The 27,928-nt window shown below is 49.2% G+C and overlaps 1 protein-coding gene across 2 annotated transcripts; it reads left to right on the top strand.

The window, feature by feature from the left end:
- The first annotated feature begins 39 nt into the window (after positions 1 to 39).
- On the top strand, positions 40 to 27,787 carry B3gat1 (beta-1,3-glucuronyltransferase 1). Of its 2 annotated transcripts, XM_055601345.1 has the most exons (7): positions 40 to 293; positions 17,180 to 17,274; positions 17,419 to 17,565; positions 20,926 to 21,434; positions 22,039 to 22,335; positions 22,914 to 23,014; positions 23,909 to 27,787. In XM_055601345.1, exons 2-6 carry the CDS (start codon positions 17,271 to 17,273, stop codon positions 22,998 to 23,000), a joined length of 1,044 nt encoding a protein of 347 aa, XP_055457320.1. In that variant the 5' UTR covers positions 40 to 293; positions 17,180 to 17,270; the 3' UTR covers positions 23,001 to 23,014; positions 23,909 to 27,787. The 2 variants fall into 2 exon arrangements, with proteins under 2 accessions (XP_055457320.1, XP_055457321.1); XM_055601346.1 differs by lacking the exon at positions 40 to 293 and having other exon boundaries at positions 17,201 to 17,290.
- The last annotated feature ends 141 nt before the right edge of the window (positions 27,788 to 27,928 follow it).

Here is a 27,928-nt window from a genome sequence, read left to right as displayed (position 1 = left end):
GGGCTCCCATCGCTGCCCCGCGCCTCGCCGCCCGCGCCCTCCCGCGCACTCCGGGGCTCTGGCCGCCGCCTAGCTGAGCCCAGAAGCAGCCGGGCCGTGGCAGCGGGCTGGCCGGGGCTGAGGACGAGCGGGCCCACGGCTATGAAGTGGCCCCCGAGGGCACGGAGCCGGAGAACGCCCCGAGAGAGAAGCGCGCACATAGCAGGGAAGCAGCCTCGGGGCACTGTGGCCAGGGCATAGGACTGCTACCCGCTATGGACTGCGCCTGGGACGATATGGACTCGCTGCAGCAGGTCAGTGTCCCGCGCCCTGAGCTCCCACCACCGCGATTGCACAGAGCCCCTTTATGCGTCCCCATCAGTACCCACGCCATGTCCGCCCGCGTGCGCGGGATGTGTGTGTGTGTGTGTGTGTGTGTGTGTGTGTGTGTGTGTGTGTGTGTTGCACAAAATGGGGACAGCGGGGGAAAAAGAGCCGGCTGGCAGGGCCTGCACCCGAGGGGCTAGGAAATAAAGCTAGAATGCTGCCTGCCCCGCTCCATCAGGATGAAGGCAAAAACTGGTTCTCGGAGTCTTGTAACAACTGGTCTTTCTCCTAGCTATTCTGTCCCTTGCCACCTCAGCAGGTGGTTTCCGGTAGCCCACAGGATCACAGGAGTAGGGGCCAGCTTTAGCCACACAGCACCCCTGCTCACCAGCAGGTACCCCAACCGCTCCGCCTCTCCTGGGCATCTACAATTTAATTCTTTTCAGGGGAGCCAAGTGCCGTGCATCTTTTCTGTGGGTGCTGAGGAGCTGAGAGATGTCAAAAGTGACAGCAATGAATCCTTGAGTCCTTCAGTGCAGCAAAGGGGAAGGAGGCGGGACCAGGTCCTTACCTTTCTCTGTGCTCTTGATCACACAAGTTCAGAAAAGGAAACTGCGATGGGAGGCAAGAGCGAAAGTAACAGATCCAGCACCTCAGGGAACTGGGGTGTCGGGTGTCATTCTCCTACTAAGAAGCTCAGGTCAAGAGCCCACCACACCCACCCCACTCCACCTACCCACAGGGACTTGGTTTTGATGGGCTACCACTTTCTCCGTCAGAGCTGGTCCTGGTGCACTGGCTGGAAAGCATATAGAAGCTGCAGCTGCTACGGCCGCAGATTTCCACTGCACAGGACCCTGAGAAGGGCCTTTTGTTGACAGTGGCTTCTCCAGTACTTCTCTGTGGAGAGTGCTGTAGCTGGAGTGTCCAGCAGCATCTTGATCTTGGACTGTCTGGCATACAGTTTCCAGTGAATGAGGTGGATATCCATGTGCCTGGCACAGTAATAATGGTGTGTGTGTGTGTGTGTGTGTGTGTGTGTGTGTGTGTGTGTGTGTATGGCAAGCGCACGGCTTCATAAGTGACAGGTGTTGAGGTGGGTATTTAGCCGAGGAGGGTTGTTGCTCTATGTCTTCTGTCCTTACATCTCCCTTTTCCATGGAGAGTCACTACAGAGCAGAGGCTCCTTTCAGAACCTGCTCAGTTGATCACCACTATTGACCTTCCTGAACCAAACATCAAGCCTTTTCTGTGTTCATGCAAGATAAAGGTGAAACCCTCCCAAAACCTCCCAGTGGGCTCAGTTCACTTCCAGAATTCCCAAAGGTCCTGGGGGTTGCATTCCATCTCCTCTCTGCACCCTTTCAACAGGAGACAAATGCTTTCTAGGGGTGATGGGACCAGGGAGATGAATGCATTTGTGCCCCACTTGGCATTGAGGCCATTGTCTTCCTGCTCCCATTTGTGTAGCTGTTTCCCGAGTGTTAAGGGCTAATCCCGTGCCTGTGGGTGTGGTTGGATATGTGCATGTGTTTCAGGAGGAGGTGCTACTGAATGCTCCACCTACTTGAAAATGGGGGGGGGGGCAGGAAAATCACTAGAAGGGATCCAACTACTACCTGTATCAGGAGAACAAGCTGCCGAAGGGAAGAAGCCCATTTCTTCTTCTCGAGCTTTTCAATACACTTGGATTTTTCCCATGGATTTTAGGGAGGACCAAGTGCATTCATAATATGGAGCCTGTAATGGTGGGACTTTGCAAGAATAAGATATGGAAGAGGGTGAGCTGAGCAGGGGGGCAGGCTCTGGGCTAGGGATCCGAGTGGTCTCATATGGCTGGAAGAGAATGATTCTTGAGTGCTCCTCTCCCTAACAACTGTAGGAGAGGCCAGGCCTCAGCAAAAGGAGAAATCAGAGACTGAGAGAGGCAATGAGGCGGCAGAGTGAAGCCTTAGACAAGGTGCAAAGCCTTCTTCCGCAAGTCTACTGCATCCCAACCTCATCAGTCATCCTCTCCCGGGGAGGCCCCTCACTGGAGTGCGTGGACTGTCTACCCAGAAAGATTCTGCTGGAGTCAGGGTGGCTCACAACAGGGAGAGGTTGTGAAATCCAAAGCAAAGTGTTGCAGGACTATTAAGGTGAGCCTGCTGTGGCTTCACCCATTGTTCACAATTGGTCACCTCCTGGCCTTGGCCAGCCTTACTTGGTCCCAGAATGTAGTGTAATGGGGAAGGAGGCAGAGCATGGGTGAGCCTGACACCTAGGAAAGAGGAAGAGAAGCCTCCTTTAGGTAGCATCTTCCTTGTCAGGGCTCCAGACAAGAAGATCTTTGGAAAATCCCCAAAGACCAACAAGGAGACATGGTCATGGTCCAGAGGTTACATTCCCCTAAATGGGCTTGCTGGGGTCCTACATGTCAGTACCCCTGTCCCTGGCTAAGTGTACTTTGAGGAGAAATGAGTCCTCTGAGGCATGTTTTCCTGACATTCTATAATTCGGGGACTCTTTTTAGACTGTTAAGGACAAGGGCCATGAATGTTAATTTCATTTATATGTTTAATACATTCTCCTTCCCTCCACTATTCTCCCAGTATCTGGGTCTCCCTCCCACCCTTAATCCATGTAGATATCTAACCTCTGACTTTGAACTGGAACCTACCCCTACTGATCCAGAAACAAATTACCCAGAAGATCTCTCCTCTGAAGAGCAGCAAGAATGATATTTTCATATCTAGTGCTTTTTCATTGTAATCATTCCGTATTACCAGAAAATGGTTGTCTAAATTTTTTTTGAAATTTATAAACACTCTAAATCTATGACCACTTCCTTTCCATGCTGAAAGGTGACTATGGCCAGAAGTCACCCAGAATTCAGTCCATTTGCATTGACTCTAAGTATCTACTGTGTCCTGGATGCTGCACCTGGTGATGAGGACATATTGCATCAAACAGTCTAAGCCCCGTGTTTTCTGTTTAGCTTTGGGAAGGTTGTGTGGTTTGCCTGCATTTTTCCCCTGCAGCTACAGCAAATTTACTTTTCTAATGAGGTTTAGCTCCGGCCAATATTAAAATGAGTCTGCGCTCCCTGCACACACACCAGCTGACAGCAGCAGAGGAGGCAGGCTCTGCGCCAAGTTCCTGGCAGGGATTAAGGCTTTGCCATCACCAATAAGCCCCAAGGTGGAGAGTCTAAGTCTAGATCAAGAGCTGGATGGGTTGGAGGACTTACCATGCCCAAGGGATTGAAGGTCTTCTGTTCAATGTGCAGGGCCATGGGGCAATATTTCTTTCTCCCTACAGGCATTAACTGTGCAGTCCAGTCATGTGCTCCTGTGAAGGAAGTGGGACAGTGATGGAGGGCAGAAAGGTGTGTATCAGGAGGGACACGGTGCCAGAGACCAGCTCCCCATTATCATAGTGTGGCCTGCATCCTAGCAGTGAGGCTCTGTCATCACTATCCTGCCCACCTTCCTTGTTTCTAGAACAGTGAAAGGATCTGACCACTGTGGCCAGGCTCTCTAGGCTCAGGATTGCTGCTAGATATATGACTGTGGTTCAGAGTGTGAGATAACCAATGTTGAGCGTAGGGTGAGCTGCTTCTATTTGCACACCAAGCAGTCCCTCACCACTCCAGCCACAGTTTAAGGGTTCAAAAGCCACCTGTGGCCAGTTGCTACCATCCTGGAAAATACATTCAAAAAGCTGCCTGCAGCCCAGAAAGCTCTTAAACAGTTATTGTGACCATGCCTCTGCACAGACAGTTTGGCATAGTGTGGTCATGGGAGCCACAGTGGCTAGACTTGGATCCTACCTCTGCCTCCTCTTAGTTGAATGGCTTTTAGTTAAACACTGCTTACCCCGCTATGCTTCTGATTCTTCATCTCTAAAATGGGAGTAATATTAAGATAGTGAAGAGGGGATGAGTCATTGCAGTTCATCATGCTAATCGCTCAGAATGCACAGTAGCGAGTGCTTTTTGTTTTTTTTATTTGAAAATAGAAAGCAATTTGTATTCTTCGTTTATTTGGCAATTCGCAGAAGTGCTTGCCGAGCAGCCCACTCTGTGTCAGGCTGTGTGCCATCAGCATGTGGCCCTGCCTGCAACACCAACCCCTCCAGGGCCTCTGTTTCCTGACCTGAGATAGAATACAGCCCCGGAGGTAAAATATGACTGGGAATGTGTCCTTACTTTAAATGACAGCTGTCAGATGAAAAGGGGCTGCTTTTGCTGTAACATTTAGTTTCAGCCACAAAGTCAGCCACTGTGGCATCTTGCTGAGTGGGATAAAGGGATATGAGGAGGTTCTTCCTAGGCCTATCACACCCCTGGTCTTATGGATATCAAAGCCAGAAGGTGGTGTCCATGAACTCTATGGAGGCCAGAAACTAGAAGGCTTCCTGCCAAACAGGAATCAGCTGTCACCTACCCAGCAACTGTGTGAGTGAAAGAGCCAGCTTAGCCCTAAGTTTTGGCCCCAGCTGTGTCAGGAACTCACTTCAATGATGGAACCTGTGAGGTGCCTGTTTCCTCATCTAAAGTCTGAAAAGCATGAACCAAATTACATCTGCCCACTCAGTAAAAAGTCACGCCACATAGATCCTCTGAAGCACACGCCAGGAAACTGGTGTCCCAGAGATGGGAGGCAGCAGGTGAGGACAGAAGACAGGGAGCATGTGAGGGGCTGGTGCATGGATACACAGCCACCAGGCTTCTCCCAGCAACTGGGCTCTGAGACTCCAGACTGCTTCCTGCACTTCTAGATGAGGGGACAGATGCCACAGTGGCCCCACCCTGGACTAAGTCCATGCATACTTCAGTGTCTTCTCCCACACTGCACTCTAACTTTCCTCACACCCCAATGGCCTGTCTTTGGTGAAAGAGAGGTAGATGAGGGGTTGAGATCCTCCGTGGTGGTAACTTGGGAAGCACAGTGAATGGAGACGTCTGTATATCAAGGAAGATACTGTGCTTCAGAGACATTTCTGTGGCCATCCTAATAGATAGTTATTCCTCCTTGGCAGATAGCTCTAGTAGATAGCTCTTCCCCCCTTTTCATCCATTCTACCTGCCCCATAAGTTCACTCCCTCTTTTCCCACCATCCTTTGCCTAAAGGCCTCACAGTAGAAATGGCACTGTTTTCAGAGGCTGAGGGAGTGACCAGCTGGCATTACACACTGCTCAGCCACAGGCCAGGGACCCTCACTCTGCGGCCTGCTTAGGATGATGAACAGCCTGTAGGCATGTGATTTTCTTTCTCCGTCAGAGTTTCTGAACTTAAGCTGACGTATGACTCTCCTAACTCATCACTTGTCGATATTAACTTCTCCCCCTCATAAATCTCCTTCTGTGTCTCGGAGCAAGCGGCCGCTGCTCCAGCCTCCTCCCCTGCCAGGCTGCAGACTGCTGCCTACAAATACCCATTATTCTATGGGGTATACCAATAGGTGTGCCCCAAACTGATTTCTTCATAGTGATATTCCTAAGAGACCAACCAGAAAGGTACTGAAAAGCTCTCCTGTGACCACATAGGACACTAAGCTTCAGGGGAAGCTTGCTGGGCCTACCTCTTGAGAGCTGGGCCTATGGAGATGTCCTTGTTGGCCAGGTCTAAATGAACCATGTGTACAACAAGCTCCTTTTAATGTATTGTGTCAAAAGAAATGGAACATAAAACTTGCCATCTTAACCATCTTAATTGTACAGTTCAGGAGTCAAATATAATCACTGTTTCATAAAACCAAACTCCATCTTGCAAATTGGAACCTCTGTATCTGTTAGATACCACCACCCCTGCCCTGTGCTTCCATCTTTCCCTGGGTACATCATATGAGTAATACTCTCATTATTTGTCCTTTGTGACCCATTTGTTTCTCTTATTATGTTCTCAAAGTTCATCTATGTGGTGGCACATGTCAGAATTTCCTCCCTTTGTTAGGATGAGTGATCTCCCACCATAAGCACATGCAACATTTCATTTGAACATTCATTCAGTGAACTGATTCTGTTCTGCCAAACCATGGAGAACAAAATGCTAGATCAATGGTAGTTGGCCCCAATTGCCCTTTCTGATACAGGAAAGTCCCAACAGATATATTGGTACTCGGTGTGAAGTTTTATGTCAAATGACATGGGAGTAAAAAGCAGGCAGGAGAGCCCCCTTTTATCTGGTACCTGTTTGGGCTTCTGTTTGCTCCCTCCAGCCATCCTGCATTTCCTGAACATCCTCAGGTGCCCAGTTCCCTAGATGATCATGGCCTGTCCAGAGCTGGGAGCTAAACAACTTAGCAAGTATTGGGACAAACAAGGGGAAGAGTCTTCTACACAAATAAACTGGCCACAGAAGGGTGCCAAATGTCTTGTGCCAACACCAATCCTGCTATTTTCTGGTGCCCTGAAGGTGAAATATATGTGCCCCTTTAGGATCCTTGTCTGGTCTCAGAGCCCATGGGGCCCTAGAGAGCCCTCTGGGGACATAGCAGGCAAATCGGCCTTGCACCTATCGGCCTTTGCGATATTCAGGCTTCTTTGCAGAGAGGCAATCAATGATGCATAGCCACCCTGCTGCTTGCCATGTAATATATAGGCCAAGACAAACATAGATAGTGTCAGCATAATCTCCACATGTGGGACTTAGATTTAAGAGGCCCTTGATTCATCACATCCACACCTGCTATGTTTTCAAGGAACGGCACACACAAGCTGGCCGCTCTGGCTAATAATACAGCTATAAGCATGTTCCCCCATCAGCCTTCAGCACATCATATTAACTGTTTCTTATCCTGTCAGTAGGAATAGCTGATGCCACACAGCATGGACCTTAGGGATAGAACAGGCATCTCTAGAAGGGAGAGCCTAGGTTTGGGAGGTTGCAAGAATGAAGACCCCAGGAACCTACAAGCCAAGGTAAAAGGACAGGGAAATTATTGCATCCAGGAGTACCTAGCCCTACATCCTCATTGATGTACCTTCGTACCCTAACAGCTTTGTCCATAAAACCCACAGAAATCCATAGTCCCTTTTTAGGTGGGATCTTGGAGGCTGGACGGGGATTCAGGGTTACCCTGTGAAACAAGAAGGGAAGGAAAGGGAGAAATACTCTTTAACAGGGGTCAGAGCACCAGGGCAGCCACAGTGTCTGACTTTCATCTCCTCTGGCTTTCAGTCCCAAGCCTCTGTTATTCAGCCTCAAAAAGCAGAACCATAGGGAGAGTGCATAGAATGGGGTTTGGGGCATTGTTGAGGAAACCTGCTGTGAACAAAAGCAGGGTAAACCAGGGCCAGAGTGCCAGCTTCCAGGCAACACAACCTTTCCCCACAAAGAAAGCCTGCACCTGCCCTGGGCCACCTCCATTTATCATGCTATTGCATACCAACCACCTATATTTCCAGGAGCCGAAGTCTCTGCACTGTCCAGCTGTACAGAATACGCCACAAAAACTGCCCAGCAAGCAGTCAGTACTGACCCCTGGGAAATAACTGAAGTACTCCCTTCTCTTCATCTTTTCCAGGTGGTGGCTTCCAACTGAATTTTTGAAAGTTTTTATTACCATATATTAATTGTGTGTAGTAATGTGTTTCTGTGATTTTCCTGCACATATAGAATGTTCTTTAATATTGCTGTTACCCTCTCATGTCCCCCTCCCACTCTTACAGCTCTGTTTTTGCAACAAGGTGATAGTGCTGACTGCCAGTGCTATTATATTTTTCATGATCTAAGTAATTTTAGTGCTAATTGTGAACCAGATGCTTCCAATGGATTCCCTCAACGGACTACAAATAGCCTTGTGAGGGTTACAGTTAAGGCACCTGAGCTATGGAGATATTGGTGACATTTCTGCTTTGTGTTGGGCTCTGGGCCCCAGGTGGGAATGCACAGGTTTGACCTAGAGGGCAAACATCAAATCCAGCATGTGTGTGGCAGTTTACAAAGCCCCTTATCTGACGACTGGGTTTGGGGAGGGTGAGGCTAGGGAAGACACAGAGCTCAGGGGCATCTCGCTTTGCCAGCACAGGAGGATGTGAGGCAGAGAATGGCCTGAAAGAGAATCAGAGTAAAAAAGGCAGTTCCAGGGAGCAAACTGGTGCCAGCTGAGCCACCTTTCCCTTAGGACAAAAAGCCCTACCATTAACCAAAAGGCTCTACATGCTATTCTAACATACTAAAGGTTCAGACACTTGGCTCCAGAGTGAGCCTCACCCTGCGTTCCTTGGCCTGCTTCATCCCAGGACACAGGTATAGCAAGGGCAGAGTAGTTATCTGTACCAGGCTCCACCCTGTATATGGACAACATCACCCCCACTTCATTCAGGCAGCCTAGCCATGGGCTGTCCAGTCTTGAGGGTCTCAGAGAGCATATGCAGTATTTTTCCCAGCCTCAGAGCCAAGGATTCTAGAGGGATTGCAGTACCTCTCAGGTTAAGACCATTCACTGCCAACTGTTGGTGCATGGCAGCCTGGCACAGGGAGAAATGTGGCCTCCTGGCCAGCTGCCCACACGGCTTCTGCTACTGCTGTTTTGGAGCAGCTATAGCTCTACGAGTCCCTGCTGCCTGCCCGGTAGCAAAATAGGCTGAGTCCCTCCTCTGCAAAGCAGGAATCTATTGGTGGTGCTGGCCCAGCGGGTATTCAGTAACTGTGGGGCCATGCCCACAGACGTCCTGAGCAGCCCTCAGGCCTCTCATGAGGCACTAAGCATCGTAGCAGGCTGGGTGGAGAGATTCTTTAAAACCAGAATGGATAAACACATAATGAAAGAGAATGCTGTCATGCCGTGTATAGTCCAAAGGCAAGACAAAGTCCTCCTGGGGTCTCTCTGTGGCGTTGTGTGAAGTACACTGCCAGTCCTGTGCCTATCTCCAGGGAGTAAGATGAGGTGGCGAGGGCGAGGATGTGAGGATGCTCCTTTTTGAGGCAAGTCAGACTCACTAGCTCTCAGAGCTCATAACTCAAGAGGGAGAGCCAGCATTTAGATTTGCTCACATCTGAAGGTTGACATGAAGCCCTGGAGAAGGCCCGTGACTTGCTCGGGGAAGCAGAAGAATAAAAAGTGTCGGTCCGTGCTCAACACTCACTCCCACCCTCAGCACCTGCACAAAGACATGGTGGACCTGGGCCACTGGTGGGACCCAGGTGTCCCACACTCTACCTGTGGCTGACCTGTCAGCTCCTGTGAGTGATCACCTCATCACACCTTCAAGCCAGTCCTAGTTTGGATTGAATAACAACAACAAAAGTGTAAGGTCACACCAACCCTAGAGAGCCAGAGGCAAGAGAATTTCCCTTTCTCAGTTGCCATTTGAGCATACAGCTACAGTACCCAGCAGGGAAGAGCCCTCTGTCACAGGGCTGAGAGGGAGAAATTGCTACTCTCAGGCAGAAGACTATCCCAACAGGAAGCTAACAACATACCTTAGCCAAAAGAGATGTGGTAGAGCCACACTACCTGAAACCTGGGACATTTGGAAAAATATAACCCCTTCCCCCCAACCTCTTCTTCTAGTAAGAAAAAGAAAGAAAAGCTTTGGGATTATAAGGGTGTAATGACTAAATGAGATAGATGGCACAAGAGAACTTGGAAAATACCCTCATGAAATTTTTAGAGTCTGCCTCCTACTCCAGCACTGCAGACAGAGAAAACTGGCATGTTGGCATCATCCCTTTCATAATAATCCCAGGCCCGAGGGTGGCACATGAGATACCCTTTCATTCCAACAGGGACCCAGTCACAACAGTGTCCAAGAGGCTTAGAAGCAATAACCAAAACTGAGCTGTAAACCCATGTTCTCCCACAGCTGGCATACTAGACTTCTGCACACATGTGCCAGAACATATGTGTGTCAAGAAGGGAACCCCTGCCCTCTGAAGTCCTTCAGGAGGTGCACTGTGCTTTGCCATCAGCCTTAATGTGTTGTCAGGGTGGAAAATTTAGAGCCAACCATTTCCTGATTTAAGTTGTAAGTATCACGCCTAGGAAGATGAAGGGCAGGGATCTGAGTCACTTACTTTCATCAGATGAACCCTTTCTACACCATCAGCATCGTGAGGGCAGTGGGAAGGAGTACTGTGGCTGATCTGATAACAGACTCCCACCTCCCAGGGTCTGTGCAACCACTGGACACTGATGCTCACCCCAGGCACATCAAACAATGACGGAAGCCTGGAAAAAAGAAGCAGAAGTGTGGAGGCCACAGCAGGGAAGCAGATTTACAGCTGAAGAGCCATGGGGTGGAAGAGTCCCTGCTGAGCTTCCTCCCAAAGTATCTGTAATTCCCTGTCCCTGGGGCTGGCCTTGACACTGACTCTGGACCCTGGCTTCATGTCATGTGGTAAAGCCAAGGTTAGGCCCTGAGAAGAAACTGTCTCTGACTCTCCCAGCCCCTCTCTTTCTCCACCTCGTTTTTAAAAGAGCCTTAGAAGAGCAGTGGTTTTCTCTGGAAGCAGTCAAACAAAAGCAAGCTGTTTATTGGTGCCAGATACACTCTAGATTGTTTATACTAACTAATAACCTACCTGGGGAAGCAATACCCTATTCCCATGAGAAAATGAAGGCTCAAAGGAGAAGAGAAGGTCACAAGATGCCTAGGACCCAAGCTCTTGTGTTACTGAACCATTCTTATGGGCCACTCCTTCCAGGAAGAGGAAAGCAAAAGGGGGGGCAGAGAAGTGATAGACAATTACAGTTAGGACATATGACTTGGCTTGTCCTTGATGTTAGAGTTGGGATCTATGATGGCTGGCAAGAACTAAGGGGCTCAAAGAAGTCGAGGATGGCCTGGTGGTTTGTATTAGGCAGAGAACCTCTAAGATGGCCCCTGTGATCTGTCACTCCATGAACACACTCCATGTGTTCATATATCAATATCCTCCTGTTTCTATCACTACCATCTGACCAATATAATGTAGGGGGGAGGGGAGATTGGATCTGTCACTGCCATAGCTACAGTCCATCCTGTAGGACTTGAAGTAGCTTTGAATTCTCTCCTTGCTGACTTTGTACAGTAAGAGGTCAACAGAGGAGAGCTCTATGACAAGGTGTCATGACATAGACAGGCTATAGGAGGTCAGCACCTGTGGACCCATGAGTTTTGCCAACAACCTGACATTTCATGGAAGTGGATTCTTCCCCAGCCCAGCCGATCTTTTGGTGAGATTTCAATGCCCAGGCCTAGAATACATGCTATTTGAAGTGCCTCATCACATGGTAATTCTTCAGACAGAAACAGCTTATGAACTTGATTCCCTTGTGGATGGTGACATTCTCTCCCTAAAGTTGGCATGTCTTTCAGATCAAGTCCATGGCAAGGAAGAAGCGATAACAGGAAGAAAGGTTAAGTTGGTGAGAGAAACTGAAACTCTCCCCCAGAGTAGGATGTAGGGTTCTTTGCAGGCAGGGGCTGAAAGGCCCTCTGCTGTGTAGCCACTATCCTGTAACTGGCAATTACACACCTTCCCCCATCTAACCACTGAGCACTGACTCCTCCACCTAAGGAGTCATCCATCACACTTCTGCTGCATGGTGGCTCCTAACTGGTGCTCCTCCATGGCCTGGCTGGCCATTTTCAGCTGTCCTTAGTTCTCCAACAGCTCTCCAGTTGCTGTCACCTGTTTGGCTCTGCCTGTCCTCAAGAGGCAAGCAGTGAGTTGCCTGATAATGTCCTGCCTGTCCATACCCATGGACATGTGATGGCTCCACAGGACAAAACATGGGTGTTTGATCCAGGTCCTCCTATGCATTAGCTCTGTGGAAAGCGGATGTGTCATGTGTTTTGGTCTACAGACTGCCAGCGTGACCCAAGTAGCTTCAGGAAACCCAGCTGGAACCATTATTTACTCTGTTTAAATTTCTGCCATGGACTAGAGAGGACTTGGACTTCCAGATAACCATGCTAAGCTAAAACCCAGTTTTCATTTTAAACCTAATCATAATCTAAATCCAATTCAAGGCTGTTTCTAGAAAAGAAAAAGGAATTACCTTGATTTTTTTTTTCAACAAACCATGTGGATTTTGACAATGTTGGGCTGGAAGAAAAGAAAACCATTCTTTACACCAAATCTGGGGTGATATAATGGCCCCTTCTCCCCGAGTCCTCAGCTTGGAGACAAAGATGACAGGAGATCAGAGTCTCGTGCTGCCTTTCCTATTAACAAGTGCCAGGCAGCAGGGGACAGGCCACAAGGGAAGACATTGCCATTTCCTGGGTCTAGTCCTTCCTCCCTTCAGGCAGCATAGAAATAGGATGCAGAATACAAGTAGCCTTAGGAACCCTGTAGCTCCTTCCTGAGGCAGAAACCTCCAGTGAATGGATCCAATGGTAGACCAGGAGAGCCAGAAAGCAAGACCCAGAAGAATCCATATAAAGGGGATGGAGTGGACAGGAGCAGGAGTCAAGGTTCACAGCCTCCCCTACACTTAACACTCAAACTCTGAGCCTAAGCTCCCATGTCTTCCAATGCAAGGTGGGGACAAGGCCTCTTGCCTACCATGCAGAGCTGTTGTGACTATCAAAGAGCTTGGCTTTGCAAAAATGCCATGTATCAAGGCAGAGTTCTGAATGGAACTTCTAGGAGACCCCTTCCCTCTTTTTTTAATATATAATTTATTTAAAGTTATTTTATGTGCATTGGTGTGAGGGTGTCAGACCACCTGGAATTGGAAGTACAGACAGTTGTGAGCTGCCATGTGGGTGCTGGGAGTTGAACCTGGGTCCTTTGGAAGAACCGACAATGCTCTTGACCACTGAGCCATCTCTCTAGCCCTGACCCCTTCTTTCTTTACCTTCCCTTACTCCCCTATGAATGAAGAACAGGAGGCTCTACAGGCCCCCTATGTGTTCTAGGGGTTGTCATACAGGGAGCAGCCAATGTCTGTGTCCTGCACCACAGGAGAGACTGTTGTGAGCTCAAGACAGCAGCGCTGTGGCTGAAGGGCTGGGGCTGGGTTAATGAAGTATGGATTGACTAGGCTGCAAGCTGATTAGCTCTGGCATCGGGCTTTTCCTGAGCAATGCCTGCAGAATCAATACTAATCCCTTGATCCCATTAGGGGCTCCTGTAGATCCCTGGGACAAAGTCCTCGCCTCTGTTTCTGTGGAGAGGCCCTGTGTAGGAAAGAGAGATGCTGGGGTCGGGGCCAACACCTTTATATTCTTTAAAATTTCCCCTCATCTTTCTGTTTGCATCCCCCCATGGAGGGCCAAGAACCTCCCCAGTCACCAGGGTCCCCAGTTCAAGCCCCTCCTGAGAAGCTGACTGCAATCCTATAGAAAGATTTAGTCGCCTGTGTCAGCTCCCAGGCTCCACAGAAAGGTTCCACATTCCTCTGCATGTCTATGAAAAGTGTTCTATTGGGTGCTTTGTTTGCTTGTTTGTTTGTTTGATGCTAGAGATTGAGCCTAGGAACTCAGACATACTAGGCAAGAATTATCTCACCGATAATAACACTGAACCCCACAGTCTAGAAGACTCATCTTTTCTTCATGGGTTTTCTAATTTGAGAAGTTAACTGAGAGAAGTTAAATGTACAGAATTACTGGGCATAAAGGCTTGATGCACAATTAATATTTTTCAAGTGAAGGTCAATACGCCCATCTTCAGGTACCAAGGGCATCGTTTAAACATTGTGGGCTCAGGAGAAAGCCTTTCTGTCTCTGTAGACTTGGCCAGCCTTGAGCCCTCCTTACACACCACTCTGGCCCTCTTGGGCTAACAGCTCCTGGTCTGTCCACCCTGTTCTTCCAGCCTTGGATGATAGAGCTCCTTATTTTGTTCCCCAGACACCGCTAGCCTTCATCTGTACCCCACAATACATTGAAGCCTGCAGAAAAACATCCTGTGGCTAGCTCTCCCCAACTCTGCCTATCTCCAAAGGTCTATGGGTTTTCATCATGACTCAGTTTCATAGGGAAATATAAATGGTGGCCCTCTGAAACTGAATCTGGACTGATACACTTGCCTGATGTCTTCATACTCATAGACACCAGTCATCATAGCTTCATGCTGTTAAAACAGCAGAGCTGAAAACTCATTAGAATTATTCCAGTCAACTTCCATGCTTGAAAGTAGAGATCAGGAAGGTGAACAGTGTGAACACAGTCACCCCTGGGGTGACATGGCCTGCCACTGTCCCAGCTCTTGCTCCTCACCCAATAGGTATTTCTCACTGAGCCTTGCCCATTGCACCCACAATGTCTCCTTTGTCCCTGCTCATGGGATGCTTAGAGAACACCGGGGAATTGGAGGCTTCTCATATCCATACGTGCTGGGAAGAGAGGCCAGAAGTCACCGAGGTCAACCAGAAGCATGTGTGTGGCGCTTGGCAATGGCATGGGAAACCATGAACACAGCAGACCAGCAGCACCCACACTTCTCCATACAAACATGTCCTTTCTTGCCACAAAACCCCTTTCAGAAGCTGCTTATTATTTCTCAAACACCCTGTTCTCTCCACCCTGATTCTGCCTTCTCACAGCTTTCTGTTGGTTCTTTTGGCTGCCCCAGCCAAGGCCTCAGAAACCATTATAGTCTGTGCTGTTACCACAGGCAATCACCACATTTCTCCTAACCTTGGCTGAAACCATAGTCTGTGTGGGACAAGCCACCTTGGTCTCACAGTCCAGTATAGGGACAGCCTATACCCCTGGCCTCCTGCCCAAAGCCAACCACCATTGCCATTGGACCCATCCCCTGCTGGCCAGATGGTGTTCTCCAAGTCTGGGGGCTCTCTCTGCTCTACTTAATAACCGCCTGGTAATTAGCTCCACGATTTTGCCACTATGCTTATAATAGCCTCCATTAAAGTTATGGGGTTTTCAAGCTGTAATGGCTTCCAGAGTAATTAATGCACAACTGGGTTTATTGCTAAATTTATTTTTAGAGCTTGTTTCTCTGCCTCCCCTCCCTTTTCTTTTATAGATTTTTTTTTTACCAAAAAAAAAGTAATGGAATCAGACACTCCTAATGGCCCCCTACCTCAGGCCCATATCCTTCATATTGTCCCTTCCTGTTCCTTCTTCCTTTTCCAGCATCCAGCAGATATTGGGGTCCACAGTTCAGGTAGCTATGGAGGAAGGTGGCTCTTAAGCAAGTTTTTAACCAGGCAACAACTTAGAACCACATGGCCTGGATGTAATTCTGGCTCCATCATTTCCTGTCTCTGACCAGGGGCAAATTGCTTACCCATATTGCTTCAGTGAATCCAGCTGCAAATAGAAATATACCAGTGTCTGCCTCTCAGGGTAGCTCTGAGGACAGCACAGAGTAGATGTGTAAACACTGTCAGCCATCTTTGTCATCGGTCACCATGAATGCTGTAGGAAAGCCAGTTATGATGAGCAGTGCAACAGCCAGACACAAGGAAGGCTGAGTGCGCCACAGGTCTGAGCAGCTGCCCAGAAGGAGAGGAGTGGCAGCAGGAAAGCACCACACAGGCTCAGGCCAGTGGGTGCTCACCTCCTTTTTTCTGCTTCACTTCACCCAAACCAGGTTCATTTGAGAACCAGACATTTCTGAGGCCCCAGCTAGATCTAACATCCCTGTGCTGGCCCATTCTCTGTCAGCATGTGCTCCCTCCTGGGTGCCCCACCGTTGGCCTATCACATGGCGCTTAACCTGCTGCTCTCATTCCCTAAGGAATGAGGTGGGGCCTGCTGACACTGATTCTAGAAGCTTCGGGCCTTTCATGAGAAGGGCTGGGCATGGGATGCTGGCTTCCCCAGGGTGATGCTCTTGAGTAGAAAGCATAACTTGGTCTCCCAGCAGACACTAGGACTAGTAGAAAAAAGACCTGAGGAGAAGAAAATTGCACACCATTTCCAAAACTGGGTCACAAAATGCCCTAGTTGGCCATAACTCTCACCATTGGCAGAAACCAAGAGCACATGTGGGCTGGATGGGACACAGTATGGTCTGTGGGGTGACCGTCTAGCATGTAGTGATGGGCTCTGGCATGATGAGCATATTGAGGGCCAGCCAGAGTGCTAAGTGTTCCTATGAGCCATGGACCTGGCAGCATCTGCACAGGAAGAAGGGAAGGAAGAGAAAGAATGGATGTGATCATCCACAGGGGGGCTATGAGCTGGTTACACTTTCTCTCCTATCATAGGGGAAAGCAAGTTCCCCAAGAGGGGTCTACCAGCAGACCCTCTGCAGGGCCAGGAGTGAATTCCATCAAGTTGTTCTACAGCACGGGGTCTTGCTTGAGGCTCTCCCCGCTGCTGTTTTTTGAGAAATGTCTCCCTACTACCTGGCAGCTCCTTAGACAACAGCCCCTTTCCCCGCAGATGCTCAGCTCTGACCTGAGGCTCATCCTCCGAGAAGGTGGTGCCCTGCAAGCATCCCCTGCAGACACAAACAGAGGGCACTTAGAGCCTCTCCTTGTGGTGTCCAACCCTATCCACCTCTGCTTATCCTTGTGGGGGCCCTCCTGAGGATGACACTGGGCCAGAGCTATGAAGAAACTGCCTGTACTAGTATGAACAACATAGCAGCCAGAGTTTCCAGTACATGTCTGGGTGCTTTCTGAGACTTTAACTCACTTAATTCCAAGAACAGCTTTGGAAAGCGGGTGACTGATCAATACTTGAGAAACTAGTGTGAAGTTGATGGAACTGGCCAAAAGCTGCAGCAGATGTCTCTCAAGTCTGTGTCCTTAGGCACTGCATTCTACTGCTCTTGTACATGTCTGCATGCCAAGGGAAGGACACAGGATTATTCATCCAGACAGTTATACAGAAAAGGCCCTGGGGAGGTAGACACTCTTTGAGAACCACTGGATGCCACGGTCAAGAGTAGGCCAGTCTCTGCAATCTATATCCACATCTCTGGTCCACCCATCAACAGGTATCAACCTGTTGATACCTGTTCTCTCTTACAGGTATCAACCTCTGAAGGTTCCTGACCCTGCCACGAACTACTGCCCCTTCGCAGACTCCCATCAGGCTGGATTCTGCAAACCTGCTTCCGAAATGGGTGGGTGTGAGCGCTGGTGAGAGTTAGTGGCCAGTGTTCAGCTTCTGCCTCCCTGTGCCTGGCCGGCCGGCCCATGCCTATTCTTTTCTCCCTTGTGCTGCCGGCGCTCCGTGGCCACCCTCCCCTGACCTTGGCACCGCTCAGGTAATGAGGAGCTGTGGGTGCAGCCAGCCTTGGAGATGCCGAAAAGACGGGACATCCTTGCGATCGTCCTCATCGTGCTTCCCTGGACACTGCTCATCACCGTCTGGCACCAGAGCAGCCTCGCGCCTCTGCTTGCTGTGCACAAGGGTGAGCCCACCCCCACCCCCGCCCTGGCCTGGTTCTGGTAATAAAAGCTACCCTGCTATCATTCTTTTTACATCTGGGCCCCGGCCTTACCTTGGGGGGAATTTGGGGCCCTCTAAGACTCCACTGAAAACCTCCTCCTCTTCCCCCTCCTCTTCCTCTTCCTGACCCCTATCTCCCCTTGCACACATTGTTTTAAGTACCTGGGATTTATTATAATCAAGTGTGACACAATCCAGACAGACACCAAGTCAAGTGGCTTGAAAAAGCAACTTGTTACTCTCGGTTCTCAAGATGATTGGGTTTGTAATGATACAGGAGTCAACACAGGAGAGCACTGGTCAGGAGGCAGAGGGGGTGAAGCAAGCTAGGACAGAGCCTATAATGTGGTCATTTCAGATAGAGAAAAGCCATAGAAGCAGTTAATCGGGCTTAGTAGGAGGTGGTTTGTTTTGGTCCTATTTTCCTTTTTTGAGACAGCTATATTACTATATAGCTCTAATTGGTATAGTACTCATTATGTAGCCCAGACAGGCTTCAAACTCATGGCCATCCTCCAGCCTCAGCCTCTCTAGTATTATTACCAGCATGTACTACCATGTCTCAAAGGTGGATAGCATGGATGATTTCTGTGAGCCTTTGGATTTGGGGGTGGTTTCACTTGCCCTGTATTTGGGTCTTGGGTGGTTTAGGCCAGAGGAAGATTGGCTTGGGGAAGGTCTGATGAAGATCCAGGAATGCAGTTGTTCACTGTTCCTAGGAAACAGGTCCCAGAGGGCAGTCCCTTCTGAAGTCCACAAAGCTCTGAATTGTCAAAGCAGTACCAAAGTTTAAAGAATTAAAACAAACAGGATCAGTGTGTACACATGCATACCCAATTCCATAGTGGGCAAGGATGAGCCACTCAGCAGGGGTGGAAAGGAAGGTGCAGAGTCCCGGACTATACTGTGGTTTGAGGGAGTGTTTTTCGGTTTTGCCTTAATTTTGAACTGTTGAGAGGCAACCCAAGGCTTACTGTATGGTAGGTGAGTGCTGTACCTGTAGAACTACACCCTAGCTTGTATTGTGCTGAAAAACCTCTCAAGGACAGTGTGCCCTTTGCCATCAAATTTCCTGCTTAGGAGAGTAACTGGGCAAAGGCCTGAAGAAAGGAAGAGTCTTCCCAAGAGCAAGTGGAAGAGCCGGGATTAGTGTCCTTCTAACTATGGGTCTTGAGGTATCTTTTCGACTCACACCCAAATCTCCACCCTCAGACCTTCCTTGCCTTCCACATCTAGCCACCTCTCATTCAGTCTTCCTAAAGCTACCTTCTGCCCGACCTAGCTGCGACACTCTCAGGCAGGCAGTAGTTCTGCCATCGAAAGGTGCACCATCTTTCCTAGGGATGGGAAAGAGGAAGGTACCCAAGCCATTTCTGCAACAAATCATTGTCTGGGGAACCACTATGGTCAGAGACCTCACCTGATTTGGTTATAACAGTATGGAGCTCACAGCCCATGCTGTGCTGTCCACCAAGGAATGCAGTCAGTCCTTCAACCTCCCTACAGCTCCCCAGTCTTCTTGCTGCAGTCCCCTTGCCCTTGCTGGGTGCTCTGGTCCTCTGCATGATGTCACCCCCTGCTCACAACATCAGTGCCTCTCTTTGGGGCTTGTCAGTTTAGAATCATGGTTTTCCTGTGAATACATCATCCCAGAGGAGTTAAAACTACCATCTATAAAATGACATAATGTCTGTTGTCCTCTTGGCAGAGTGAGGGTCAGAGACATCAGACCAAGAGCCTTTTAGGATTCAGAGTTGAAAAATTCCTGAGGCCAGGGTGAAGGATAGAGTGCAGGTTGCAGCCAGGCCCTGACCCATGGAGAACTTCCCCAGGAAAGAGGCTCCCACCTGTTTCAGATGATCTGGATAGTAGAGGGCTGTGCAAAATGGCTCTAAATCTCCACCCTCAGCCCCAGTTTCCAAAATATTATCAGCTACCAGATAAATGAATTCTTACCTGCTGGTCAGAATATCCATCCCTTTTTCCTCAACATTGTTTTTTTTTCACTTTAACCCAAAACTCTCCTCTGATGGCTACATCTCTGCCAATCTCCCTGATCCCCCCCACAACACAACACACACACACACACACACACACACACACTCAGAATTTAATCCATGTCCTTGTGACATTACTTTGTAAGCGCTCCCTAGGAGAGAAAAGTGGATCATTTGGGCTCATCTGCATTAGACTTCACGCCTTGTGCAACCACCTGTTGTTAATGGTGATGACAGGACAGTAGGAGGAGAGAGGAGGGGAGCCATGGCCCAGCATCTTGTGACCAAGTTCCAGCCCTTTAAGGTGGCTTGCTCATATCATCCTCACCATAATAGCTGGAGCCACAAGGAAGCAGGTTAGCTAGTGTCCTACACAGGAGTTGACAGTACTTGTGTGTGCCTAGCTGTGATCCAAGCCCTTGATGTGTGCTATTATCTATACAATAACTCCATCAAACAGATGCTATAAGCTAATATTACTAGCTCCACTTTATGGCCACTGAAATCAAGGCACCCAGAAACTAAGAAACTTATTCTAGATCACGCAGTTAACAGCAGACCGCAGGGTGTGAGCTTAGGTTTCCAAGTCTGCTTCTGGCCATTAACACCCCTCCTGAGATATGTGTGAGCTGTGAGCACTACACTCTATTTGACTCATGAATCCTTCAAACCCAGAAGCATAACTTGGAGATGAGGGACCTGATGAAAACAAGAATGCCAGTAGCCCTGATTGCTCCTCCCAGTAGGCCTGCCAGCTTCCCCAACCAGGCTAATGTTCCAGATGTGAGAAATTTTCTGAGCTGTCCAAGTTGGAACTGCTCACCTAGGCCAGGAGACTAGAGGGCTTCTGGGAAATCTTAAGTTCCTTTTGAGATCCAAATTGTGCTATAGCCACACACTCCCACCACTTTCCGGCTCCGTGGAACCCACACCACAGAACATGGCTGTTCCTCTGTGCTGTGTGAGGCGAGAGTCGGGACACTCTTCATTTAAAACCTGATGTACTGAGAGACTGGAGATAGGTGACTGGAAGGTGGTCAGCTGCATTCAAATAGCTAAACGAATGTCAAATATGATGAAGGGGTCATTTCTATGTCATCCCAGAAATCCAAACTGGGAAAATTCTCATGAGAGTTCCAGGACCACAGGTTGGAACTTCTGGTCTAAAGATGGAAGCAAGGAGACAGGCCCTGACATTGGTTCTTCAGGGGGGCAGGAGACAAGACTGTCTTGGAAGGGGGTGGGGTGACTTTGAGCCCTGTATCAGAGCCAGGCCAGCGCCCTCGTCCCCTCCCTCCCCGCACCGCCTTCTCCCACCCCTGCAGATGAGGGCAGTGACCCCCGGCATGAGGCACCACCCGGTGCGGACCCTAGGGAGTACTGCATGTCTGACCGCGACATCGTGGAGGTGGTGCGCACAGAGTACGTGTACACGAGGCCGCCACCGTGGTCCGACACGCTGCCCACCATCCATGTGGTGACACCCACCTACAGTAGACCGGTGCAGAAGGCAGAGCTGACGCGTATGGCCAACACACTACTGCATGTGCCCAACCTGCACTGGCTGGTGGTGGAGGATGCTCCACGCAGGACGCCACTGACATCGCGCCTACTGCGCGACACTGGCCTCAACTACACACACCTGCACGTGGAGACGCCACGCAACTACAAGCTGCGAGGTGATGCCCGAGACCCTCGCATCCCGAGAGGAACCATGCAGCGTAACCTGGCCTTGCGCTGGCTGCGGGAGACCTTCCCCCGGAACTCTACTCAGCCAGGTGTAGTGTACTTCGCAGATGATGACAACACATACAGTCTGGAGCTCTTTGAAGAGGTGCGCTGGGGACTAGAGGAGGGAGAGTAGCAGGTGGGGCTCTGGGAGACTGAAGGATGTGGGGGTCCCACCAAGACAGGAGCAGAGAATAGTCCCCACGTGGGGATGATATGGCCTGTGCAGACACACACAGGGAGCCTCAGGCTGGGCTCACTTCACTGCACACTGCAGAGAACCAGGAAAGCCTTTTAAAGGAACTCCGCCTGTTAAAAGGAAGACTGAGACTTTGGGTGTAGCTCCCAAACCCCAGTCTGGGCCTTGGGGGTTTGTTCCCTCAAAGAGACCTTTTACATGGAGTCATTTAACATAGCTACCAGAAACCACTTAGGTGGACAATTTGAGCATCCCTGTTAAGTTTTGAAGAGGGAGGCTCATTGGGCCACATTGAGAAGATGGCCAACATCTTGGCTGAGAGATGTCTTGCATGCATCCTGGGGTACGATTCCTCTACGGATTCCTCTAGAAATCAGTAGCAGAAGGTCTAGAGGCCAGACTGGGGGGGACCCACACACACAACTTCATACAATCACTAAGTCATCCACCTAGACTTAGTGGCATGGTCATCGTAGACCCAAGTGTCCTGACTCAGGTTCTCACCTTGTAGATGCGCAGCACAAGGAGGGTGTCCGTGTGGCCTGTGGCCTTCGTTGGTGGCCTTCGGTATGAGGCCCCAAGGGTGAATGGAGCAGGGAAGGTGGTTGGCTGGAAGACAGTGTTCGACCCCCACCGGCCGTTCGCAATAGACATGGCCGGATTTGCCGTCAACCTGCGGCTCATCTTGCAGCGAAGCCAGGCCTACTTCAAACTACGTGGCGTGAAGGGAGGCTACCAGGAAAGTAGCCTCCTTCGCGAACTTGTCACACTCAATGACCTGGAGCCCAAGGCAGCAAACTGCACCAAGGTAAGACCCTCTTCAGAACTGATAGCTAGTAATACAAGCACCCACAAACACACCTTCAGACCTTATGTAGATCGGGTGGGAGGGGACAGAGAAGAGGCCTCAAAATAGCTTTGCTTGTCTACATTTCACACCCAGGATGGTAGCTTACTGTGAATAAGGCGGCCACAGTGACATGGGGAGAGGTTTCCTTCAAGAAATCCTAAGGATCACTGACTCTCCATAGGATGATCTGTGTTCCATGATCCCTCCTGACTACACATATGTGCACACTAATGCAAGTACACACTTCCATACATGCGTGTATACACGGCACACACACACACGCACACTTGGGAAGTCTTGAGATGTCTCTATTTTCTAGATTTCTTGCTTCCAGAAGGTATTTTGAATGTGTCACATATACAAACAGAAAAAAAAAAAATGAGGGGGTGGATAGAAAAAAAGAACAGTTTTAAAATGGATCAAAAGTGGAAAGGGATGGGGTAGAAGCAATACTTGCAGGGTAGGGGGAGCTGCCAGAGGGTGACCGAATGAGCTGAGGACCCGTACCACTGCATTTTGTGTCTCTGGATATGCAGATCCTGGTCTGGCACACACGGACAGAGAAGCCGGTGCTGGTGAATGAGGGGAAGAAGGGCTTCACTGACCCCTCGGTGGAGATCTGAAACTAAGGATGCAGGTAGGAGAGAAGGCCAAACTGGCCAGAGCACTAGACAAGCAGCATCTCAAAGGATCATCCTCCATCTCTAAGGACTTCTCCTTTTGGTCTTTAATTGTGGGAGGACAGGACCAACATGGGCAGGAGAAGCATGGCCAAAGATTGTGTCCCTGACAACTAACGGGCAGCTTGACTCCTTCTGCTAGAATCACTTTCTTCCTATGTTATTGTCATGGGGTGTGGCTTATAGTGAGGGGGTGTGGAATAGGCTTGTTCACGTGGTCCTGTGGATTACTTGAGACACACAGCTGTGATGAGGACGCACCATACGGATGCATCAGTAGTCCTGTGGCTTTCAGTAGCAGAAAGGTCTCACTAAGCACAAGCCCTGGAGGCCACCGCCATGCCAAGCCACCACTTGTCTTTTTGGCCTAGTGTCATTTCTCTGTTTTGGGCTTTTTCATAAGTGGAATGGGCTGTCAGGGCACTGAAATCCACCTGTGGCACATAGCAAGTCCTTTGCAATATTTCTTATTTTTGATTGTTTACATCCACTGGAGTAGGCCACTGTTATCTACCTATACTTTAGAGGTGACAGTGCTGTCAGAAAAGCTAAATGACTTGCCCAAAGTGACACATTATTAGCCTAACAAATTTATGCTAGGTGAGTGGCCAGGCCAAGTATTTTTGAGGGTTTTTTTGTTGTTGTTTTTGTTTTTGTTTTTGTTTTGTGTGTGCTTTTGGCTCTTGGAAGCACTGCTTTCAGGATTGACCACTCCACACCCTACCACAGATTTGGGAAGCTCGCACCAGACAAATACCTTGATTTTTTGTCTTAAGCATTCTGTCCTACTTGTGGTTCCTGCCCCACTTGCCCCAAGCTGACACCTGTATTGTTCCCACTTTCCCTAACAGGAACCTCCTTCTCAGACCTGATCTTGGCCTTCCATCCTCTCCCATGGCTGATAGTCACTCTGAGGCAGACTCCTGAGGAACGGCATCACCTCTTGTCTATTCTGAGGGCTTCCAAGAGAGCCTGGCTTAATGCCAGGATAAGAGACAGAATTTAAGCACAGAATTCCAGACCTGTTGTTCTCTCCATCAACACAGCCAGGGGCTTAAAAAACCGGAGGGCTCAGCACACCTCCTTGGAAGCTTCCTGCATTGATGGGGCTGTGTGAGCAGGTGACCCTGTTTTGGAGTGATGCTGGGGCAAGGGAGATCAGAAAACCCCAGTTGAGTGAAGCATGGCTCTCCATGGTTCCCTGCTCTTGGGCCCAGCATGACTACACAGCATGTGCCCAGCCAGGGCATTCTAAAGACCAGAGAGCAGCCCGGGGCATGAAGATGCCCCAACACTCCTCTTTCACACCTGCTCTTCCTCAGAGCTGCTCCCAAATCAGAAATACCTCTGGCTCTCCTCTGGTTCATGTTTACAGGGCATAAGGCTGTCTTGGATCCCACCTGGCACCCAGCCCTGCATCGGGGGAGCCTGGGCCTACCTACAGCTCCCCCTGTACCTCAGGCTGTGGGAGAACAAAGCCCCTTCCCATGTCCCTCAAGCCTCCTGTGCCAGAATCAGCAAGGTGGTGGGCCTAGAGCCAGCACAGGTCACTGACTGACCTGGATTCAGAACCAAGTCACCCCCAATGTCCACACTGCCTCTCCAATACCCGTGGGCTGTAATGACCCTTGCCGGGCTTGGACTGAGGAGGCAATTGCCCTCTTCCTGGAACCCCTGAGAATCACAGACCTCGGGGCTGGAGGTAACAGTAATAAACAGGCAGAGCTCTTCCTGATAAAGTGTGAGGCCCAGCAAACCCAGCCCTTTCCTGCACAGATTTCTGGGAGAGGTGCATAAGCAGGGGCCTTGAGGACAACACTGAAAGACCTGAGCACACACTGCTTTGGAAATCACTCTATCTTACACAAAAACAGAAAGCCTGCCAAGCCAGCCTGCCTCATGCCCACTGCCCCTTCTCCACCCCAGACAGAACAGTATCCCCATGCTGTTGCACCCACCCAAGAAAAGCATCTGCCTGGGTCTCCAGCATCGGACAGGCCCCGGGTTCTGGCTGTACAGGGCCCTCTGGTGGTAATCTCACTCCAGCTCCTACAAGTTGGAAGCACAATTTTCCTCCTAAGTGGGAAAAAGGAAAGGGCGCAAGCCCACTGAAGAGGCGTTTTATTTTTTAACTGCTAACAGCTCCCCCACTCCATTAAAACCCGTAGGACAAGCCCAAGAGTCATTCAGAACCCACTCTTGGGCAGATGAGACTCAGTCCATACATCTAACATTCAAAGAATAGCATCTGCTGCCTATTTTGAAATGGATTTAACTTCCCACAACCTTCAGGAAACCACCTGAATCAGACCCCACAGCCGCCTAGAAAGGCTTTTTCCCCCAACCATTTAAACTTTGGCTATTGCTTTGGAAATTTACCCCTTGGCATCAAAATAAGTTTCATAGGAGAGGGGCATGGGGCCTCTATCTGATGAGTGATTTTATGTCTGGGCACTCTACTGCTCATTCATAGAAACTATCAGTGAATGCCAACGTCAAATCGGCTGCTGAGGCTGCCTTCTTAGCCAAAACCCAGTTTCCTAAAAAGGAAATTGAAAATGGGAAAAAAAAAAAAAAAAAAAAACAACGGGGATTTTTTTAATGTTTATTTTTGGCAGATGCTAATTCAGTTGTTTTCTCCTAATATCCCCTCTTAGCTGCATGTGTATTTATTTATAATTACAACCCTGGTGGACTGCGGCCTTCATCTTTCTTGGAAATGAGTTTGTTGCAAATCAGAACTGGGTCGATGATAATAACTTGTTCTCCAAACCCAGGCTGTTCCCTATGCCCTTGATAGAAAGCCCCACCACAGAGGAGTCAAGCCAGGGGTTTAGGAGGTCCATGGGCAGAGGCTGGCGTGAGGGTGGAGCCCAAGCTGCTGCACCATCTGGTCTGTTTTAATTTAACTGTATTTAATTTGTTTTCAAAATTAAAAGTCAAATATGGTTTTTAACAGTTGTAATCCTCTTCAGCCCTGCCTTATTTTATTCTCATTTATTAATTTAACCATCCAACAAATATTTACCAAATGCCTGCTGTGAATAGGCATTCTTCTAGGAACCAGCACATAGCAGTCTTTGTGGGGCTTACCCACCAAATACAAGAGACAGACAATGATAATGATGCAGCATTTCAGGTGTGAGATGCTGAAAGGAGAAGAGCAGAGCCGGTGGGAAGTCGGAGGGTAACAACAGAGGTCCTGGGGTTCTATAACGCACATCAATAAAGGCCACCCTCATATGGGAACTTGGAATAGAACAGCAGCATGCCATTGTGCAGCTGAGGCAGACAATCCTGACGAGAGAAATGTCCCCCAACTGCAGAGTGCTTCCCATACCTATAGCTCAGAAAAAAGAAAGAAAAGCATAAAAAAGAGAAAAAAAGAGAGAAAGAAAGGAAGGAAGGAAGGAAGGAAGGAAGGAAGGAAGGAAGGAAGGAAGGAAGGAAGGAGAAAGAAGGAAAGAAAGGTGACTGGGCCAGGGAGGGGTAGAGGTGGCATGGGACAAAAAAAGCCTAGAATCATCTGGTCTCCAAAACCAAAACCAAGATAAAGCTTTTGCTTTCTGCTCTAAGTGAAATTATGAGCCACTGATGGAAGTGACCTTCAAGGAGAGCCACTTTGCTTCCCGTGCTGAGGACAAACAGGCCACGCTAAGGCCTGGGGAGGCAGCCCCCGCAATAAACCAGGTACAAGATGATGGTGGGTGGGGTGAGAGCACAAGTTGTGGAGCAGAGAGAAGTGGCTGCATTCCAAGCACGCTTAAGGGGTTGGGTGTGGAATAAAGGGACAGAGGCCAAAATAATCTGAGACACAAAACCAGGAGAGGTCAATGAGGGAAAGCTACAGTTCTGCTTCGGACCTTGCCATGCACAGGCAACAGACAGTGAGGGTCAGCTCTCCGTGTACCTGAGAACAGACCCTAGAGAGTGTTGGTGTCAGGGTCCCACAGGTGTGACCCCACACAGAGTGCAGACTCTCCGAGCATTTAATGATGGTAAATAAAAGGGGCCCAGAAAGGACTGAGGTGGGTCTGGAGGGGCGGAGATCAGGCTACATGGTACATGGATCTGGAAGAACTAGTCAGTTCTGGAGAGCCAAGGCCGGCTGAGTCATGCTAGGGAAGCAGGGAAAAATTGTTGCTACAAAAAGACCTTATCTCAATACATACCCAATCTTGTATTCATAACACTAACTCCAAGACTTCTTCACTCCCTTACAAGAAGGATGCTATGTCAAATTCCTTTATATTCCGATTGCCTGTCACACTTCCCAGCACAGCCCTGCTTAATACAGCTTTGCAGAAACCTGCTCTTATGTAATGCAAGACAAAGTGACAATATGACACCGCTCTCTGGCTCTCTGGCTCTCTTCAAGTAGCTCTGGACTCAACTGTACCTTAGCTGCATGCTTGCTATCCCAAGACATTTCAGAAAGAACTGGCAGGAGTGGGTAAAACCAGGGGCTTTGTCTGTCTTGTTTTTCAGGCATCGTCTACAACCTGCACTTTGCACGCTTCCTTTGAGGTCAAGTGGGATAGTTCAGTGGGTAAAGGTACTTGCCATCAGCCCTGACAACCTGAGTTTGTTCCCCAGGACCTGACAGCAGAGACCCAGCTCCCACAGGTTGCCCCTTGAATAGTCACACTTCATGGCACACATACATCTAACTTCCCAGACATGATACACAAATACTTACCATGTAATTTTATCTTAAAACTTTAAGACAAATAAAGGGCTTTAAATCTTAAAAAAGCCTTCCTTGGAGTTGAGCATGATGGTACAACAGTTTTTGTAATCTCAAAACTTGGAAGCTAAGGCAGAACTAAAAGTTCAAGGCCTGTCTAGGCTACATAACACGATCCCATCCT

The sequence above is a fragment of the Psammomys obesus genome, unplaced genomic scaffold (assembly GCF_907164565.1).
Source record: "Psammomys obesus unplaced genomic scaffold, mPsaObe1.curated_primary_1811, whole genome shotgun sequence".
Taxonomy (NCBI): domain Eukaryota; kingdom Metazoa; phylum Chordata; class Mammalia; order Rodentia; family Muridae; genus Psammomys; species Psammomys obesus.
The sequence above is the reverse complement of the archived record's forward strand: the minus strand, read 5'-3'. Positions and strand labels throughout refer to the sequence as shown.